The sequence below is a fragment of the Phyllostomus discolor genome, chromosome 11 (genome assembly GCF_004126475.2).
Source record: "Phyllostomus discolor isolate MPI-MPIP mPhyDis1 chromosome 11, mPhyDis1.pri.v3, whole genome shotgun sequence".
NCBI lineage: Eukaryota > Metazoa > Chordata > Mammalia > Chiroptera > Phyllostomidae > Phyllostomus > Phyllostomus discolor.
In genome coordinates, this window is record NC_040913.2 from 67,245,815 (window position 1) to 67,266,464 (window position 20,650).

Consider the following 20,650-nt stretch of genomic DNA (forward strand, 5'->3'; position numbering starts at 1 on the left):
CTCGCTCTGCGTTCCTTTCGTTCTGAGAGCTGCTTTCTGTTTGTTTATCGGCCTCATTGTAGCACCACCGAAGGGTAGGTTTTTATCCTTCTCTGTCTCATTAAAAGGGAAGTACAGCGGGCAGGAGGAAAGCCAGAATCACACTCAGCCCCCCGCAGACTTCTGCCTGGGACGTGTGATTCCCGTGCTCCACCGCTAAACACAGCCTCGCCGGGGCTCACGTGTGCCTGGAGGTGGGAGGGGCGCGCGTTTCTGTGGGGCTCGTGTGCACCGTCTGGCGTCCCCGCTGCTTTCGTGTGCCCGGGGAAGATGCCTGAGGTTGACGAAGGGAGAGGAAGACACGTTCAGACCAGGTGTGGCCCTGCCGCCCGTAGTCCAAAGGGCCAGCTGCTGGGTTACTCACATTGTCCTTGTCCTCTCTGATGTCTGTGGTTAATAAAATGCAACAGTGGCTGTAGATAATGAGAAATGATAAAATGGCAGCGTCATATGTGGGAGATTTCTGATTGTGTTCTGAATTGTCTTTTTCGACTGTAGGTAATTGGTACGCCTCAGAGACCTGCAGCGCCCAACACTATCGTGGTAGGAAGCCCACACACCCCTAACACGCACTTTGTCTCACAGAACCAGCCTTCAGACCCCTCACCTTGGTCTGCCGGGTGAGCACACGCCTAGAATTGTAACCCCCAGCTCTCTGCGGTCACAGGGTTGTAGGGGCTCGTCAATGACAAATGCCCAACGCGTGCCCGTAAGAGATGCATAGTCATGTCATGCTTTTCCTCGTAAAGGAGGTCAGGCTGTGGGAGAGCCGTCCCCCCCTCCCTGTAGTTCTGGAGTGATGGTTACACTGGAGAGCTGCCCCCCTGCAGTTCTGGGCGGTGGCGGCTGTACCGTGAAGGGCGGGAGAGCTGCCCCCTGTAGTTGGGATGACGGATACCCTGCACTACGAGGTGTGGTCAGCTCTCGGCGGGAGAAGAGGAGGGAGCTGGCTTTTCAGCCCAGTGGTAACCTTGTCCATCGCCTGGACTGGAAAGTAGCTTTTGGATATGCCGTGTAAATTGGGTGGATCCCACAGCAGCTTCGCCCACTGCAGCCACATGTAACTGGGCCATTTCACGGCAGCATCCCCACCCGGTGGCCCCACCGCAGTTCCTTTGATCCTTTCTTCCACTAAAGCAGCCCGATTTGAAAATGATTTTACATAAAGGTCAGCTGTGCGACTTTCCTTAAAACTAACGAAAACAAAGCTATAGCATCATGTCTATATTGGTTCTCAAGCAAAAGTCAGCAGTCCCGAAAATTCATCCCGTCAGAAACTGAGAGCAGCCCTGTCCTGGACGTGGTGACTTAGAAAGTTCCAGTGTCCGGGGTCACTCCTGACCTGACGCACGCACCCCACGGGCTCCAGCACTTGGCCCTCGCTGCCGCCCGACCGCCCAGGTCTCGGCCACCCCTTGTCTGTCAGCCGCTCAGATTTGGCCTGGAAAGTCCTAGGTTTGCAGGAAAACTTCCGTAACTCCTGGTGTCGGGCCACGTCTTTCTAAGAAGCAGGGTACAGTGTACCAACACCCACCGAATACGTGCTGGGCCCTGCCCCTGGGCTGTCTGCCCTGCTTCTCCCTGAGAGGTGCAGGCACAGCAGACGTGAGGCCTGGCCTTCACCGACAGAAGGGCGGCGCTGGCCCCCGCCGGTGGTGCTGAGTGTGCGCTGCGGGGGGGCGCGGCCCGTACGCCTGTGCTCCAGCCCCCAGGTCTTGGGGCCCTCGTGTAGCTCGTTAGCCCTTGAGGTAGATGTACGTCTTAACTCCAGGCCACCTGTCAGAATGCCAAGGCTGCTACTTTTCCTTTGTGTTTTTGAAGGAAACGCAACAGGAAAGGAGAGAAGAACGGTAAGGGCCTGAGGCACTTCTCCATGAAGGTCTGTGAGAAGGTGCAGCGGAAGGGAACCACGTCCTACAACGAGGTAGCAGACGAGCTGGTCGCAGAGTTCAGCGCTGCCGACAACCACATCTTACCCAACGAGTCCGTAAGTGCCTGCGGCACGTGGGGGGAGGCTGGGAGCAGCTGGATGCACCGGCGCCACCCCGCCCACTCTGCTTTTGTTCGCAACAACTTCAGACACACAGAGAAGTTCCGAGAACAGTGCAGAGGAATTTTTCCAGATCCATTTGTGCATATGGCGCCCCGCCACCCCTAGATATTTCTGTGCACGTGCTCTGGCTCTGCCGGCTGGGCAACTGCTCCTGTGGAAGCGCCCCTGGCCTGGTGCGACTGCTGGTCAGCACCAGCCGGTTCGGTGGAGCTGTGCTCAGAGCAGAGCCCGCAGTTGCCGCAGCGGGTTTGTGGGTTTGTGCCGCACGAGGCAGTTGACGGTGTGCTTCCTCGAGTGTGGTCAGGGCCTGGCGCTTCGCACTGACCCGAGAGCCGTCCTGGACCGTGCAGAAAGCTCCCGCTTCACCTTCCCCAGGCGTACGACCAGAAGAACATCAGACGGCGAGTCTACGATGCCTTAAATGTGCTGATGGCCATGAACATCATCTCCAAGGAGAAGAAGGAGATCAAATGGATCGGTCTGCCCACCAACTCAGCTCAGGAATGTCAGAACCTGGAGGTACACTGCTAACCTTTCGTGTTCCGTGTGTCCATGCAGACTTGCCCCAGAGCGGCCATTTCTGTTGGCAGCGCTGGGACCTGCTCGGGGTCTTGTGCGTCTGTGCCAGGTCTGGGCCACGTGGACCAGGCTTGTCTGAGTCCCAGTCTGATCGGGCGCATCCCTTCCCACTTGACGGTGGTGGGTGGGCTGTCCGGCCTGTGTGGGCTCTGCAGACCCTCGCTGTGGGTGGGGCGGCGGTCGGGCAGTCCAGGGTGTGAGCTCTAGTGCAGCCACCTCACACTTGTATTAAAACACATAGCCAGATGCAGAAAATGAGCGAAGGCAGCAGTGTACATGGACTTGGGATTGAAGAAGAACTTTTTGCAGAAGTTCTTCCACCGTTAGATCCAGGGAAAGTATTTTCTGCAAGAGCCTGCTTAGGTGACGTTGTGTTGATGCGGGTTTTGAACTTTGCTATGTTAAATCAGTTGCATTGACTTCTGGAATTCATGGTTTATTTTTGAAGGTAGAGAGACAAAGAAGACTTGAAAGAATAAAACAGAAACAGTCTCAACTTCAAGAACTCATTCTACAGGTAACGAATTCCTTACATTTGGAAGCAAGGTAGTTTTAACATCTTCTACTAATTTAGTTGTTCTCCACGGCAGTCTCCCGCAGTCCGTTCTATTCCCATGTGGTAAATGGAGTCTCTCCTTGGAGATTCTGAATGCGAACTTCATGAACACTCACTGCACATGTGTTGTTGGCATGAACTCTCATGCGCGTGGGCCTTGTGGCCAGAGAGACAGAGTGTGAGAGCACCAGTGTGAGCGTGCGTGTGTGAGTGTGACCATGTGTGTGCATTGCTTGTCACAGTGTTTAAAGGGCAGCAGGGACGGCCCCTTAGGAAGGAGCGTGGGAAAGTTCTCTGGGGTACGAATGAAGTGTGCTCCAAGTACCGGACCCCAGACTGGGGGCTAGGTGCAGAGTGAGCCCTAGGTGGGTCCTGGCCGTGCCTGGCCAGCGCTTGGCACACGTGGTCAGAGAACGTGTGTACGAGTGCCCGTTCCCTGTCCTCTCAGACGCACGTGGACAATGAGCTGTGCTGCCGTCCCCGGGGCCTGCAGAGACACCCCTGAGTACCAGCCTCATCCCCATAGGGATCTGGGGGGTGCATGTTCTAGGTTAGAGGCAAATACTCAAATACATGTGTGAAGATCTTGGGCGGGGGGGAGTGGCCAGTTCCTGGACAGAGGCAGCTCTGAGCTGGGGTTGCCGCCTGGGGCGTGGGGGCCAGCTGCTAGCAAAAGTGGTGGCTGGTCAGTAAAGGGAAGGAGGGCATAACAGCAATTTATTGAGATGTTTGTGGACCCCCAGGGTGGCAAGGCCATGGGCCATGTGGTCAGGTTGGAGGCTGCTGGGAACCTGGAGGCAAGTGTCCAAAAACCAGAGGGTTGGGGGTGTTGAAGCTGTGGCAGCAAGTGGGACCCTTGGGAGGAAGCCTTGGGGGTCTGTGGGGGGCAAGCCTAGCTGCTGAGGTTAGGAGATTTCATAGCATGAGAAAAGGCCACAAGAGGGCACTGTGGGGCTTGCAGCATTTGCCCCAGCATCCAGCAGAGCAGGGCCCACCGCAGAGGGCACAGGTCTCGCCCAGGCCAGGCACGCTCAGCGTGGGGGTGTCTTATCCTAGCCTCCATTACTCCATTGCCCTTAGAAGAGGTGTCTTGGGCCCTCTCCCTAGGGGTCCAGCTGAGGGGGTCCTTTGGCAAGGAACAAGTGGTCACAGAGCAAAGGTGGGCAGAAGGGACTTGGGAAACGGAAGAGCAAGTAATGGCCACAGCTCTTGCTGGAGGGGGAGGTTGCTTCTGGCTGCGGCCCCTCCCAGCTGCCAAGTTCTTCAGCTCAGTTGCCCCCTTTAGAAGAAATTGTTCTCCTTTTCTGCATTCACAGTACATTATGCCTACTTAAAATAAAACAACCCAAGTTGCTGCCTCTCACTAAGCCTTGGGCCCCTGAGTCCCAGCACTGGGCAGCCTGGCACAAAGCTGGCTGGCGAGGCAGGAATCTTTCTGCCTTTACATTAATGGCAAGAAAATTATCTTGAAGGTAAATGTCATTTCAGGGCCCAAGGCCCTGGCTCTCTGGCTTCAGGCTGAGGACCTGTGTCCCCAGAGGAGGCACCCCTCCTGTGGAGCCCTTTTGCCTTCCCGGAAAGCCGCAGGTCCGCAGCTGAACATCTGCCTTCCAAGGCTGTGATGCGTGGATGGGACAGGCACGGGCACCCTCGGACCCCTCCCCAGGGAGGGGAGGAGGACCGTGACCTCCAGGATCAATGCGTTTCTCTCCACCCTCCTGTGCGGGGCTGTTTCTGTCTGAGGGGTGTGAGTGCCTGCGTCTCTGCAGTTTCGGTTCTCCGGGGACTTTGGTGTTCAGGATGTGTTCTCTTTGCTGGCGGCTCACTGGGGCAGCTGTTTGCTCTGTAAAGGAGGGCCCACGCCCTCTTGCTGTCTTGTGGGGTTCGGGGAAGGTTGTTGAGGATGCCTGGGGAGGAGGTGTTAGGTTCAGCGGCAGCTGGTGTGAGTGCTGTGTTGGTTGCTCATCTCTTTTAGCAAATTGCCTTCAAGAATCTGGTGCAGAGAAACCGCCAGGCAGAGCAGCAGGCCAACCGGCCCCCGCCGCCCAACTCTGTCATCCACTTGCCTTTCATCATCGTGAACACCAGCAAGAAGACCGTCATCGACTGCAGCATTTCTAACGACAAGTAGGTAGCAGGTTGTCCAGGAGCCCCGTGGTCTCAGCGGTGAGTCTTAAGTCAGCAGCGAAAAACGCCGTAGTCAGTGCCGGTGAACTTACTTATAGAAGTATCTATAGTCATTAAATACAGTCTTTTGGCGTAATTAGTTTAGAAATTTGCTCTTCTTTCCCTGATTATGCATCTCTCTTAAAAGGAGAGTAAATTGCACTGTGAGGGTTGTCACTGGGACGGCTGCTCCGATGCAGCCCAGCCAGCTGATAGTGTGCAGGCAGCCCATGGGCGGGCGGGTGGCTGGAGCCACAGGCAGACTGGCCCACGTGCCGGGGACGTGCCCATGGAGTGCAGACGCTGACCAGCACCTCCCAGGGCGCTGTCTCTGAGCTGATGGACTTTGTGACGACACCCACTGAGGGGGCAGCTGAGGAAGGGGCTGGAACCCTGGACCAAGCAGGGCTGTCTCCGTCTCAAAGGTGGCATTTTTTTAACGGGGACTTTCTCCCCCAGATTTGAGTACCTGTTCAATTTCGACAACACGTTTGAGATCCACGACGACATCGAAGTGCTGAAGCGCATGGGGATGGCCTACGGCCTGGAGTCCGGCAGCTGCTCTGCTGAAGACCTGAAGATGGCAAGAAGTCTGGTGCCGAAAGCACTGGAACCCTATGTGACAGGTCAGTGGGCCCCAGTGACTGGTGGCCCAGCGGCCAGAGTGAGGACAGTTTCCCAGCCTCTGGGCACCTGGCTCTCTGCTGCTGAGGCTGGCTCAGGTGTGCGGCTCCAAGAGCAAGGACAGGCGGGGAGTGAGGTAGCTTTGGGGACCACAGGAATGGGCGCTGTTGGCAGGACGGCCACCTGGCAGGCCCCTCGCCCACAGGGACATGTGGTCAGTGGAGTTCACGAGTGACATCCTGTGGGTTTGCCCATGCAGCTTCTGTGGTACAGGTGTTAAGTCATGATTTCATCTGCCAGGTAGGGCCCCCAAAAGGAAGAGATTGAAATTCTTTGAGGCATCTGATAGGCATGGACATTTCTCCTGAGGTAGTTGATTGGTCACTGCAGCAAAGTAACCAGGAGTATTGATGTTCTGCGCCAGTCACTGATGGCCAGAGCGTGGGAGCCTCCACTTGGTGAGCTCTGGCTCTCGTTCTGGTGACTTCTTTGTGGAGAAAGATCCTGGCCCCGGATGGAGGGGGCTCTGTGGGGAGAAGAGCTGCCATCGCTGTCCCCCTTTGCGGTGCGGATTTGCTTCCCGAGAGCCATAGCTCTGGATCAGACCCCAGGCTGCCGAGCTATCCAGAGCAAGTGGGCGTTGGACCGTGGACCGTCTGGCGAGGCTGGCTCTGTCCTGCCCTCCGGACTCCAGCAGCCGGCCTGCCAGGACACCCAAGCCAATGTGTCACTGAAGTCCCCTGCCTTTCATGCTGTGCTTGCTGCACACTGCTGCCCCCCAGGACGGGGGAGCGCTGGTCTTTCCTCCCTCTCAGCCCCTGCTCTCTGCTTCACGGCGACACTGGTTTCAGTGCCGCGGCTTCACTGTCGGCGAGGACTGCACGTAAATGAAAGGCTTCCGTGCCTTCGTGTAGAGGACCGGCCCGTGGCCGGGCTCTGGATGAGCAGGGCCACCTTCTGGCGGGGTCCGGCACAGAACACGCAGGGCAGGTCAGAGGTGACTGGGCCCCAGGCCTCCCGTTTCAGCACGATGCTTCTGTGTCTTGTGGTCTGGGCTTCGTGACACTTGCTGTATCTTCTTTCTCTTTTCAGAAATGGCTCACGGATCACTCAACAGTGTGTTCGTCACATCATCGGTTTCGACCTCTAACGGCACAAGGCTTTCTGCCAGGTGACTGCAGTTCTGCGCTGGGGTGGGCGGGCAGGGGCCTCCTGTCCCATGGCAGCGGGAAGCCCCCCAGCTTTCATACAAACAGCCTCCGCCCCTCAGCTGTTCAGATAGTGGGACCCTCCCTGGAAGCAGCGTCAGCCTCTCCCTGACCTGAGGACACTTCACACACTGAGTTTGTCCCCTGCATAGAAAGAAGCTTTCTTACTGGTTTCTTCACCCCTAAAAATTGAAAGTAACACGTGGTTTTATTTTTTTTAAAAGTTATGTGCCGTGAAAAATGGGAGTGAAACCCACCCGAACCCCACTGCTGGCAGCCAAAGTGACAGTATTTCTCAGTCATTTTTTTCTATTTCTTTTAAAAAAAAAACATTTTATTTATACACTTTTAGAGAAAGGAGAGAGGGAGAGAAACATGGATTGGTGGCCTCTCACACACCCCCTACTGGGGACATGGCTCACAACCCAGGCATGTGCCTCGACTGGGAATCAAACCAGCGACCCTCTGGTTCGCAGGCCAGTGCTCAATCCACTGAGCAACACCAGCCAGGGCTTTTTCTATTTCTTTAACACACCTGAGGTCACAATGTACATACATAATTTTGTCCCCTGCTTTTTTCACTTTACTTGCCATTGTGTGTATTTTTTCTGTTACTAAAGCTTTATTATTTGAATCAGTGTGTATTTCACCTTTGACTGGCAGTCCCACCGAGAATTATGTCATCCTTAAGTATTCCCCTTAGTTTTTTTAAAGATAGATGAAGATGATGCTAGCATTAAGTATTGACAGAGCAATGGTTTTATTAACTTTTATGTTATGCGTTGTACATATTAGATTATTCATCCTAAGGATTAGTCAATGTTTAATTTCTTGAAATACATGACAAGTTAGCAGCCCGGAGGTCCAGCACAGTGGGACCGATCTCACTCTCACGGAGTGCAGCGTGCGCACACCTTCGCTGCAGCCCCCCGCCCCCGTGGCCATCGAGCAGGGTGCTCTGGGTCTCTGTGGGACCCAGGCGAGGCCCTGCTATGGCCCTGAGGGCACCGGGCGTGGGCAGTGAGAGTGCGAGGCCCCGCAGCCTGGCGCTCCTGTGGGGCAGGGCCGGTGACGGGTGAGCCACGGGTGTGCCGAGAGGCCTCGGGAAGCAGCGTGGTCCGGTCCTCGCGGGGTTTCCGGCACGCAGTCAGGTTGAGACAGAGGTCGGCTGGATCTTTAACTCTGCCTCTGCAGAACACTGAACGCCGGTTATGCCAAGAGGTGGAAGTGGGGTGTTTTCTGAATTTCATCTTTAGGAAATTTCCTCTTACTGATTAAATTTTCCGAGACTCATGTCAGTTTTTATGACGAAGGAAGCGAAGCCACTGCCGTTTCAGAAGAAGAGCCGGTGCTCCCAGTGGCAGGAGGCGGTATTTCAGGGAGGTGCGGCAACCACTGAGCTGCCCTCCTTGGTCGGACGTGCGGGCGGCTCCCAGTTATAAGAAAAGCTGCAGTGAGCAGCTTCATGGTGAAATCCTTCACCCTTCCTGACTTGTTTTGTTAGGCTGGATTTTCCAGATGCGGAATTACTTTGTCGAAGAGTGCAATATTTAATAGCTTTCCTTGTACGGTGTTAATAAGTGTCAGTGAGAGGTAGTAAAATAACGTGCATACGGCTTTATGCCCGTCAGACTACTCCTCGGCATTGGAGCACATTGCTGCTCTGGCCTGGGGCAGGTTCCCACACTGCTGGAAACCTCTCGGGGTCTGGACCCACCTCGTCCGAGTAAGGCAGCACGCGTCACGCACTCGTGCTGTGCCCCCTGAGCCCCCCCTTTGCCGGTGTTCAGTGGCCACCTCTCCAGTGCAGTTCTGACCCTTTCGGGTCCCTCATCTCTGAACAAACTCAGCGTGTGAGACTCCCGCTGGGGGTGACGCCGAGCCTCCGTGTGTTACGGGAGGCATTCTCAGAGTCTTGCATTGGCTGATCTCTAACAGATTTTAAATTCTAGGTTGGCATCCGTTCAACACTTGATGTCTCAGACTGCCTTTTCTTGCTGTTTAACTCAAACGCTAAGAAATTGAAGTTACTTTTGACCATAACTCGAGCAAGTTATAACTCACAGTGGAAATGTGCCCTTGTCCCTGCTCTGAGAGGCTGGAGGCTGGCGTGGGCCACCACCCGCTGACGCCCTGGGACTACCAGTTAACCCTTTGTGTCTGGTTCGCTTTGCACTGGGACTCTGGGTGGCGGCTGAACCCAGTGTCTCTCACCGGGGTCTCAGCTCTTAAAACCTCTCACCATTTGAGGCCAGGGTCTTGCCTGTGATACTCTTTGCGTTGTGGGCACTGTCCTGTGCCTTGTGGGCTGTTCATAGCACCTTCAGCCTCAGATGCCAGTACCTACCCACTCAGCTGTGACAACCAAAGATTTTCTCGTGTTCCTGGTTGAGGTTCCCGGAGCGTAATGCAGGCGTCCACCCCAGGACCAGTATGTAGTGCTGGGCAGTCCAGCCCTGCAGCTCCACTCTGCCCCTTTGGGCCATTGGACCCTGCCCAGGGTCATCCCCACTGACCTTTGGCAAATGCCGTGTCACAAAACTGTGGGAGGCTGTAGAGTCCTTGGAGCCTTCCTGGAAGTGCAGGTTGCAGAGGGAGTGTCTGCATGAGAATCACCCGTCACAGCTCAGCTTCCTGGGCTCTGCAGACACCAGAGGAGCTGAAGGTGGGTCCTAGGGCACACACACGTGCCTGTACACACAAATGCATGCACACACCATTGCACAGGCACACCTTCAACACAGTAACACTTGCACTGAGCGTGGATACCCACACATGTGCACACGTACATACGTGCACGTGTGTGCGCACATACACACATGCATACACACAGACCTTGCTGGGTATCCTCTCACACTGCTGTCCCAGGAGCCTTGCTTTGGAGGGCCCCGTGTCATCCTAGGGCCCCTTTTTCCTAATTGTTTTCTGTCTCCTTCCTCAAGATCAGGGACTTCATAAGTAAAAAGGCTAGGAAGAAGGATGTAATGGTTTTTTAGTTGCTGCACTTGGGGACTTTGTTTCTGATGTAATATTAAGTGGAGAAAGACTAAATATCATGGACTTGCCAATCCCCCCCCCCCCCACCGTTTTACTGGTTGTATCCAAGAGGACAGCTGGGAGAGGTTGTGAGACAGGTGGAACCAGTCACAGCATGGGCACTCTGCTGCAGATGGGCGAGACCTCCCGTTCTGTTTGTGTCATTGAAACAATGACACAATGACACGGCCTTCGGTGCAGGCCGTGGCGACGCGGCACTGACCCCGGTGTCACTTCCTGTCCTTGCAGTGACCTGACCAATGGCGCAGACGGGATGCTGGCCACAAGCTCCAGCGGGTCCCAGTACAGCGGGTCCCGGGTGGAGACCCCGGTGTCCTATGTCGGGGAGGACGAGGACGAGGATGAGGAGTACGACAACGACGAGGAAGACTGACGTGCTCGCCCACGGCCCCGCCTCCCCTCCAGTTCAGCTTCAGGAAAACACGTTTAGGGAAGACAGACTTTTTAACGTGGGCTTTCTGTTTCTTTTTGGCCTCTTCCCAAGAAGATACTGTAAGCTGTCGAACTTGACCTGCACCTCGGATAAGCAAGCGCGGGTGGCTCCCTGTAGAGTCTTTGAAGATGGTCTGTGGCGTGTGCTGATTCCAGCGTGCTGACGCAGGGCTTTTATTTACTTTTTAGATTGTGTGTTTTTATTTTTATCTTTATTTTTTTAATTCAGAGTTACTTTTTGTCCCTTAACACTTTTTGCTGAGTTTGCTGAGGAAGTTGTACTCCATCTACATCAATGAAAACACATCGTCATCCTGTCCAGGCCACTGGAATGCCTTTCGTTGGCCGCGTGTTATGGATGGCACCCCCTGCTGGCAGAGTGTGAGGCTCCAGGACGAGTTCCGATTTGTTCTATGGTGTCCACAGAACCAAGCAAATGGCAAAGCTCTGCTTTTCCACATTAAGCACCATAAATCTTATAACTTTATTTTCCCTTAAATTATATTGACTATGTGGTTCCATCAGGTGTATACTTTTCCTTTCTTCCCCCCTTTTTTTAAATTTTAGGTCTATGTTGCAGCAAACAAAGTTCTTTTGTGTGTGTGTGTGTGTGTGTGTGTTTTGTTTGGTAAGTTCACTGCCGTGCTGGTGCAGCTCTGAAAACTGTCTGGAAGGCTTGGAATGGTTTATTGCTTATGGTAAAATTTGCCTGATTTCTTACAGGCAGCGTTTGGAAACTTTTTATTATATAGTGTTTACATACTTATAAGTCTATCATTTAAAGACATGTACTGAAACAAATGTTGTATTTGTTTCGTAAGCATCTTCCTGTAATCTATTATAAAGTTGAAATTAAATATAGAGAATGTTTTAACAGTTTTTTAACTCAAAATTTGTCAATCATTTTTAATAGTTCTTTTTTTATAAAAAGAAAAAGGAATTCGAGGACAGGCAGTAGCTTCTTTTAAAATTTATTCACAGAGAACCATTAACTGCACAGTTGCTATTAGCTGCCTGTTCCAAAACAATAGTCTTTTTATTGAAACACAAATAAACTTTTCTGTAATATTTTATGGAATCTAAAGAGACTTTAATTGTTGGACTTGTTTAACTGGCACTGTTAGTTTTTATTAATAAAACGCGCATGGGCATTTTAAACAAGCTCTGTGTTCCTCTACTTCAGGGTTACTGTCTAGAAGTCATTTTATCCTGCTAGTCCAGCTTTTCGCTGGAGTGAGGAGCGGTAGCCAGGCCCAGGAGGGGTGGTCTGGGGGCCAAAGAAGGATGTCACAGTGGACACAGACCACAGCGATCCCTTCTTTCCTGTGGCTGGTGGTGGGGAGAGGGTTTGTTTCTTGCCTTTCTCCTGAGTCCTCAAAGTTGAGGCCGATTTTATGGATTCGACTTTCAGAAAAAGAAGACCATAAGGTAAGAAAGGAGACCTGACCTCTGACCTCCAACGTTTTGTTATCGTGACACATCTGAGGTGACCTGACCTCTGACGTGACATTTCTGAGGTGGCTCCCAAAGTTTTTACTGTTCGTATCGGCAGTAAAGAACACTTGCTAGTGTCGTACGTGGTAGAGATGCTTAATAAATATAGGTTTCAGTTGGCCTTACAGTATTTACGGGTGTTTTTTTAATCCTCACCCTGGGATATGTATAGAGAGGAAGTGAGAGAGAGAAGTGAGAGAAACATTGATAGGTTACCCCCCTTCCCCACCCCGACTGGGAATCAAACCTGCAACTTAGGCTTACTGGGATAGAATATGCATTTTTTCTTTAAATAATTTATTTATTTTAGAGAGCGGGGAGGGTGGGAGAAAGGGAGAGAAACCTCCATCGGTTACCTCTCACATGCGCCCTGACTGGGGACTGAACCTGCAGCCCAGGCAGGTGCCCCAACCGGGAATCGGGAATCATGCAGGCAGCATTCCGGTTTGTGGGACGACACCCAGCCCCCTGAGCACCTGGCCAGGGCTTTGATTCTCTCCTCGCACTGTGTCCGTGATGGGGTTTCACGTGGGCAGGTTCTCCTGTCCAGCAGCTGCGAGGAGCTTTCTGGGCCACTCCACTGGTGGCGATGCTGTGTCTGGCACTCGGGTGGGAGGAGGGCACCAGGCCCCGAGCTACGGTTTGGGCGAAAAGTGGGCGCCACTCAGTGACAGCAGGTTGGGTCACACAGGCTGTTCTGGTTTTCTCGAAAGGCCTCGAGTTGCAGACTTCCCGTGAGTCCTGGGCACTGGAGGAGGGACTCGTGCTCAGGGAATGAAGATGAACTGCCGTATGCAGTTACCTCTGGTTCATAGACTCTGTCTGTTGGCGGCTCCCTTGTGTCTTACCTGCTTTCGTCCTGGAACCGCACCTGCTCTCAGGCGGCAGCCCCTCACCAGCATCGTTCTGTCATTTCCCTGACTTGCAGTGGAAGCTTTAAAAGGGAGATTTTTAAAGAAAGAGCTGTTTGTTTTGGGTTTTTAGTTGATCCACCCCCCCGACCCCCATTTCAGGAAAGGCATAACTGTTTTGTATACAATAAGAGTGGCTTTAATATATTTTTGCAATGGGAATTGCATTCTCTGAAGCACGCATTCGAAGTGTACATTGTCATAGTCAAGTGCCGTTTCAAGGCATCCGTAGTGTTTATACTAACATGGGCTGTAGTTCATTGACGTTTAGAGAATAAGTTATAGGAAGAAAAGTGATGTCTGTGTACAAAGAGGTGAATCGTTTTAGAGTCTTGTTAGTTGGGTAGCTTCTGCCTGAGAGTTACCATGTTAACCCAACATTTTTATCATAGCTACAAATTCTATCTAAAAAATAGTAAAGACTCAATAAGAAATAGTTGCTTCCAACATGAAGTGCTTGGCGCACAGGCGCCTGTGTGGAGGCACTGAGCGTTTGGGAGTCGGTGTGCTGCGGGACTGGGGGGCGGCACCCTGGGAGGGCGGTGGACTGCAGGCTCCCACGCAGGTTACAGCCGCCTCCTCGGTCCTTTACTTCTGAATTTTAAGCTTGAATTCCACTTTCCCTTCAAAGGGATCATGGGGGTTGTCAAAGGTCACATGTTCGGCCAGGATCTTGCACATGATGTCCACTTCCGTGTCCTTGGGGACGTTGAGAAGCTTTGCGGCCACCAAAGGGTTGCTGTAGTGGGGCTGAAACCGAGTGCAGAAAGAGGGGGTGCGTCAGAAACCTCGTGCTCTCTGCCCCGGTGAGAGCGGCCTCGGTCTGTAACAGCACACGCAGGCTGTGCCGCGTGTCCCGGGGCTCACCGGGTGTCTGCCTGCTCGGAAATGAGGACCAGTCTGGGGGGACAGACAGCAGGCATTCCACATCAAAGTACACTTGATGAAAGTTCAAAATGCAAGAGGCTTAGAGGAAATACTTTCAAATGAACATGTAGCTATTTAACAGGGTTTGGGGAGCTGCTGAAAACTAAAACAATTAGATTTAATATTTGTATTTTGTGTGAAAACAATGTGTTTTCAGATATTTAGGAGAAGGTGGGTTTGGGAAACAGCCGAGCATTGAAATGGTCAGAATGGGTTAAGGAACACCTTGCTTCATTTTTATAGGTCAAGTATTTATGGCTTTCCTTTTGCCAGTCATCGTTGCTGAATTTGGGATGATCCAGTGGCTGCCATCACACCTGCCAGGGGACGAGGGGAGCACACCGAACAGGGGAGAAGTGACACCCACCTGCGCCTTCTTCCCGTAGTAAGGGAAGTAGTGCAGACTGAAGGTGCCGTTGGGTGGGTAGTACTCCACCTGCAGAGGCGGGAGGTCCGTGCGGCGCCGGTCCCGGCCCTGGTCCTGGTCCTGGGGAGCAGAGGCCACTGCCTGAGTGAGGCCGCATCTGGGCAGGCGGTTTCCCTGTGTGCCTGCATGTCTCTGAGTGCCTGTATGTGTGTGTGTGTGTGTGTGTGTGTGTGGCATGTGTACATCTCGGCCGGTGCATGTTCTTCATGCACATGCACATGTGTCTGCATGTGTGTGACATGCATGTCATGTGTGTACATATGTGCACTGTGTAGGTGGCGTGCACACACTTTACTGCATGACTAGCATAAACTAGATCTAATCTTTATAATCACTACTGCAGTCCCATTAGGGGTATAGTGCTTAGGTTGTAGAAACCCTGGTGACTTATCAAACATGTTTTTGCCACTTAGTTCTTGTAGGATAATAAAGGTGCACAGAGTGAACAACGCTTATTTAGCTGTACGCGGAATGGAGGCGAGCAGGCCGCGTGGGCTGGTTTGCCCTGTGTTTGCGTGGCTTCCTGGGGCCAGGATCTACTTTCGGAGTCAGTGAACTGACGACCGATGGGTAGTGTGAGCTTCCCACAGCGCAGGCGGAGGCCACTCTGGTGTCTGTAAAACCTCACGACAGCTACACGGGTGTGGCTGAGATCATTAAAAAAGGAAAAGCAAAGCGAGCCCCCCGCCCCCACCCCCACCCCGCACCAGGCAGAGGCTATGGTGCGTGCGGAGTGTGCCATTCCTGCGGAGCTCTGGGCGGGGCACCCACGGCCCACAGCACGGGGCCTTCGCTGGAAGGCGCAGCCGTGCAGACCAGCTTTGGGAAATACTCAGTGGAGGCAAACTTAGATTTTCTCACGTCGTGCTTGAAAAACTAGTTTGGAGGAAAACCACACTACACAAATGCCATTAGCAGCCCACATGCATACACTACTCAACAATAGCTGTGGGTAACCTGGCGTCTTTTTGTAAATCATAATAGAAAGGACGAAACAGTAAGAGAGGTGCCTGGGTTTCTCCAAACTGCCAGCAGATATTTTGAAGTGTGTTAGTAATTTACTGTCCCAGATGCTTTTTGAAGCAAAACAATAACAATTTTTTTTTCTTACTAGGTTTTTATCCCCTGTAATAAAACTGTTTTAAGTGGCAGTTCATGCGATTTGTCTGGTTTATTAGGCTGACACGTGAAATGTTCTTAGAGGAAACCAGCAAAGTTGTTCCCACGGGTTTCCTAGCAATAGCGAGACGGCGCAGGCAGTCACACTCACCAGGAAGGTGCAGTCCACCCTGGGGGCCGTTTTGTTGCTGGGGAGAAACCTGACGATCTGGAAGGGAAAGGAGTCCATGGGGCCCCTCCTGCTGCTCGTCTGTGAGCACAGAGGGACCTGCCCGAGTGGGGGTTTCCGCAGGGCACTGAAGAGGGTCTGGGGGGGGGGGGGGGGAGTGGTTCCTATTCTAATAACACCCGATGTGTATTACCAACCTCTTCAAAGCCAGACCAGGGCTGTGATCTTGGCTATAGGCTGGGGGCAGACCGGACAGGAGGGCCTGAGCTGTGGCTGCCGCTTCGGGCCCTGCACGCTGCGCTGAGCTGGGGCACAGCGCCTGCCTGCTGTGTGGCAGCTCTCCATGCCATCGTCAGCCCTCCTGTGCTTCTCCCCATCCATGCCCTTCTTGGCCCCCTGAAGTCCTGGCCTTGTGTGTGCCCACCAGTGCCAGGGCCTGGTATAGAACCTGCCTTCCCCCTCCCTATACCTGCCCTGGTGTGCAGAGTCCTGTGCTGCGTGAGCATGAGCTGCCCTCACACCTGCCAGGCAGTTCTGATGAGACCCCAGCCAGGACCTGGGGCACTTGCGCAGTGCCCAGAGGGCGGTCCTTATAGGCTTAGAGCTCCCACTCCCAGGCCTCAGCTGCTGGCCGTGTTTGCTTGTGTTGACTCTGTACTCAGCCTGCCTCCCTCAGTGCCTGGCCCGGGGTCTGCACGTGGATCCCTGGCTCAGGTTGGAAACCTCTGCTCCGGATGGTCCCCAGGTGTCCTCCCCACACACGTACACGGCTTCTTTCTAGGTATCATGCACACATGGCTGCCCTAGCCATGGAATCGCCCTGTGCTCTGCTACTCAGTATCCAGGGACTACAGAGGGTTAGGTAGATGCTATGTCCAAATGGAAGGCTTTCATTTGTGTTTAAGAGAAGTAACCAGCATATGAGCGAGTGCAACAGGTGCAGAGTGAGGAGGGAGCAGCTGGTGCTCATCTGACCCACCACTTCTGGGACCCTGGATAGGAGGGTTTGTGTGGCCATAGGGGGTCTAAATGCCCTGACCCTCACCCCACAGGAATCTCCAAAGGGGCCTCATACTGGATCTCTGACCTCTAACCCTTTCATACTCACCCTGTTCATTTTAATAATAAAACACGGCTTTCCTTCCTCAAAGCCGAAGCTGGGATCCATCAGGCCCGAGCAGTTGTGCAGCATGTCTGTGGTGAACTTGCAGGAGAACTTGGTGTGGTTAGGGGCGCTGAAGCTCTCCTGGATGAAGACCTTCTCCGAGGTGCAGTTTATGTTGTCCTGCTGGGCCTCTGGCGAGTAGCCTGCCGGCACAGACACCCGGTGGGCCCTTCCCCCAGCTGCAGCCGCCCAGGGCCATTATAGGGCCTCGCATCCCATGCCCCTTGGTGGAATTTTCTTAGGAGAAATAAAGGCTGTGGAGGCGTTTTAACCTTACCTGCCAGGAAGTCGTGGAGGGTGTGCACGAGGTCCGTCCAGGTCCTGTTATCGGAGACATTGTAGGAAATGTCCAGACCTTTCTCCCCATAGACATCTGGCCTCAAGGTCACTCCTGGAAAGAGAGCCTGACACTTGTTAGTTTTCCCCAAGTGTTCATTACGTCCAGGCTGTTTGCTCGGTCGCATGCAGACCAGTCCTGAGCTGGTGGAGGCCGAGTGTGGGACACTGTGGCACCAGCCGGGCCCACGTCTTCAAGGGCCACCTGGTGAGGAGGCTGCAGCCAGGTGTCCTTTGCGCCAGCAGCCCAATGAGGACCCTGTCCTCCAGCCTGGGAGCTGTGCCGTCAGAATGAGGCCTCTCTGGGCTCAGGGTGCAGCACTCCGAGGAAGGCCAGGTGGGCTCTTCCTGTACATGACGCCTGAGCCAGTGCCACCCCGGCGGCCGCTCTTGCTGCAGGTGACACTTCATCCAGGACCCACTGGGTTTCCAAGTGAAGTTGTATTTGAATGCATATTTGGAAACTGCACTGGCTTTGGTTAAGAGCAAGTGCATGCTAACAACGTGTTGCAAAAAACGCACGGGAGCAGGAAGTGGGCGTGACAGCCCTATTTTCCTGATCTCGAGTGCAGCACTTGGGAAACCGCCTCGTTTCTGTGGATGCAAAGATATGTCATGTGTGTCGGGGCTTTCTTCACACAAGGGGGGTCCTTTCCATCTCCCACTCGCCTGTTTTCATTTCCCAACACCAGCTGTCACCGCCTTTCCCTGGCATTTCGTAGCAACTCACCTCTTTCCTTCCACGAACACCGCATCGTGTTTTGCGGTGTGAATGTTTAACGACCTATCTAGCCAGTCCCCTGATGGATGCAGGTGACTCTTTAAGTCAGTAAGGTAGGGTTTTTGTTGTTTTATGGGTGTTGTGAAAGTACCAGCTGTACATGGTGTAAAATGAAAACCTTCACAAAGGTCTAAACGAAGAAAGAAAGGAAAGGAAAGCCCCCCACGCCCTCCTCTCAGTGCCTCCCCTCTGTGTGTCCTCAGGTTCCCACGTAACTTGTTCATCAGCTTCAGGGGGCACCTGTCGCCTGCCCCCTGCCTCCAGCCCGGGACCCGGGGAACACACCTCGCCCTGCCTTCCGTCCATGGGGTTTGGGCACATTCCATTACGGCTGTGTTCTCAAGTTTGTGATATATTACACTCTGTTCTGAAATGACAGTGAAATGCTCCATGTTTTGCCTGTTGGTTGAGTCTAAAACTTGGCACCCAGTAAATAAAGCACTTTGGTGTTATTATGTATAAATGGATTCACTAAAGATCCCAGCGGAATGGCTGGACCCACAAGCTCACCTGCCAGAGAACACCTGAGGCAGCTTCTCTGAAAAACGTTTGAGTTTTCTTTCCTTTGTACTGCTGCTGGATGTTTCTGGGGTCACTATCTTCCTCAGAAAGTGTTAAGGATGCGTGAGTGGTAAACGCTCTGTGGAACTGTGTGCTGGAAATGCCTTGTCTTCCTCCGTTTCTTCCTTTCCCCTCCCTCCCTGCCATGGTTGTGTGTGTGTGTGTGTGTGTGTGTGTTTCACAGTCATCTCTGGTTAACGGGCTGGGTGTGGACGTCTTGGTTCTGATCACCTTCACCGGGACTGTGGAGGTGACACCTCACTGTGTCGGGCCCCAGAGCCTGGTCTCCAACAGCTCACGCACGTGGTGCCGACGCAGGAGAGGAGAGCAGAGGCTCAGCTTGCACCCCAGCCCCTGCACCCTGCAGGGCAGGAGACGACCTGTGCTTAGAGGGGCTGGGCGCTCTGACCTGAACTGGCTCCTGTGGAGGCGACGCCTCGCTGCCGACGGACACCAAGGGGTATAAACAGGAGCTCTTTCCCGCCCCAGACCCTTCATTTGTGATCTTGCTAGGAGCAGTTTTTTGTATGTCCCCCAGAAATGTCCTCTGTGCGTACACACGCATACAAAGCCAGTGATAGAAAGACTCCAGCACAAAGAACTCTTGTGTTAATAATTACAACTAAAGCCAGAGTGAGACTTTATAATCAGGGGTCCTTTTCCCTATGAGGAGAAGGCGAGGGGCTGTCCACATTTGGTGTGCCCCTCTCAGCCCTGCGGCTGCTGGCGGCGGGGACAGAGAGGCCCCTCCGGGCCTGCTGGGTGTCCCTTGGGGGTCCGTGCCCTGACCGGGGCGCTCAGGGGCTGAGTGTTGCCCGGACCCACGCGGGGCCCTGGGCTCTAGGCTCAAGTGTCGCCCCCGTTACCTGGCGACTTCAGCTGGTCCTGGTAGTCAGGCGTGTACGGGTCGAGCGTGCACATCAGGGAGTAGATGCACAGGGCGAAGAGTCCGGTCATCACCACGTAGAAGGCCACGTAGTACAGGCTGATCCACACTGCGGGGAGAGGCCTGTCAGGGGCAGCCGCCACGCCCTGCCCTGCGCTGTGGCGGGAAGGGCAGAGGCCACCGCTGCAGCCACCTCAAAGTGAGAACTCAGTGTTTAGCACATTCATGCACGAGGCTGCGAATCATTCCCTCTATCTAGTTCCAGAACATTCTCATCACTCTAGAGAAATCCAGGTCTCTTGACTAAAGTCTTTTAAAAAATTACATATTTTAGGAACATAGAGATAAACTGCTATTCCTAAATCTAAGCCTGAAACTTCGGGGCCAGTCCTCAGATGTTCCCACCCTGCAGGTGCCTGGTGCCAGGGGGTGTTAGGGCTGAAACGGGCCTTTGTGGGCGCCCGGTGAGGGAGATAGGCCCTGGCTCGGAGCCAGGGCAGGGCCTGGGTCCTGGGAGTCTGCTGGTGGGTGGTCCTCTGCCTCTCCTCTCAGAGCTGCCCCCTCTCTGCCTTCCTCGCCAGGGACATACCCCACCGGGACAGGGTCCGGCCCAACAACTGCCCCGTGTCCGGGTTCCAGCAGTAGCGCTGGAACTCCTCCATCCGCTGGCTGCATGACTTCTTCTCCTGCAGCGCGGCCATCGTCCTGCTCCTGGAGGTCCCCCACCTGCAGAACCGGGTGCTCCCCACGCCCAGACTGAGAGGGGAAAGTCCTCCTCTGGGTTTTATAGTCTCCTTCAGAGGTCAGAGGCGCCATGGGGCGAGTTCCGGGGAAAGCACCGCAGCGGCGTTATCAGACCCCCGCTCTCCAAACACCGGTGGCGGTGGCTCCGTGAGCTCAGCAGGTTCTCCTGCTATCAGGTGCCCTTCACACCTCCCCTGGGCAAACCAGGGCCGGGTCACCTCTTTTTACCACCCCCTCCTTTCAGGATGCCCTTGGTCTGTAACTTTGTTAGGGTAATGACTAAGGAGAAATACTTCCTTGCGTGAACAGCCACTTGTTCAGCTCTGCCCCATTCGCTCACTTCCTCCAGGAGCAAAGAGGGGAGGTCAGCACAAAGACAGGCCTGGACCCGGCCGCTCACCTGCTGCTCAGATGCG

At 53.8% G+C, this 20,650-nt stretch overlaps 2 protein-coding genes across 4 annotated transcripts in view; one reads left to right on the forward strand and one right to left on the reverse strand.

Annotated features, from left to right (window-relative positions):
- Positions 1 to 11,875, forward strand: part of TFDP1 (transcription factor Dp-1) — a 44,674-nt gene extending 32,799 nt beyond the window's left edge. The window contains exons 5-12 of the mRNA XM_036011498.1: positions 538 to 659; positions 1,861 to 2,026; positions 2,468 to 2,611; positions 3,120 to 3,188; positions 5,203 to 5,354; positions 5,853 to 6,019; positions 7,110 to 7,188; positions 10,511 to 11,875. Of these exons, the coding sequence (XP_035867391.1) occupies positions 538 to 659; positions 1,861 to 2,026; positions 2,468 to 2,611; positions 3,120 to 3,188; positions 5,203 to 5,354; positions 5,853 to 6,019; positions 7,110 to 7,188; positions 10,511 to 10,655 (1,044 nt within the window). The 3' untranslated portion in view covers positions 10,656 to 11,875. The remainder of the gene's footprint in view (positions 1 to 537; positions 660 to 1,860; positions 2,027 to 2,467; positions 2,612 to 3,119; positions 3,189 to 5,202; positions 5,355 to 5,852; positions 6,020 to 7,109; positions 7,189 to 10,510) is intronic.
- Positions 8,903 to 20,650, reverse strand: ATP4B (ATPase H+/K+ transporting subunit beta). 3 transcript variants are annotated; one of them, XM_036011500.1, is made up of 8 exons: positions 20,080 to 20,257; positions 19,471 to 19,599; positions 17,204 to 17,317; positions 16,870 to 17,069; positions 15,744 to 15,800; positions 14,414 to 14,533; positions 13,681 to 13,869; positions 8,903 to 8,914 (listed from the first exon to the last, which is right to left on the reverse strand). In XM_036011500.1, the coding sequence occupies exons 1-7, from the start codon at positions 20,189 to 20,191 to the stop codon at positions 13,708 to 13,710; spliced, it is 894 nt and encodes a 297-aa protein (XP_035867393.1). In that variant the 5' UTR covers positions 20,192 to 20,257; the 3' UTR covers positions 8,903 to 8,914; positions 13,681 to 13,707. The 3 variants fall into 3 exon arrangements, with proteins under 3 accessions (XP_035867393.1, XP_035867394.1, XP_035867392.1); XM_036011501.1 differs by lacking the exons at positions 8,903 to 8,914; positions 20,080 to 20,257 and adding an exon at positions 20,528 to 20,650 and having other exon boundaries at positions 13,632 to 13,869; XM_036011499.1 differs by lacking the exon at positions 8,903 to 8,914 and having other exon boundaries at positions 13,632 to 13,869.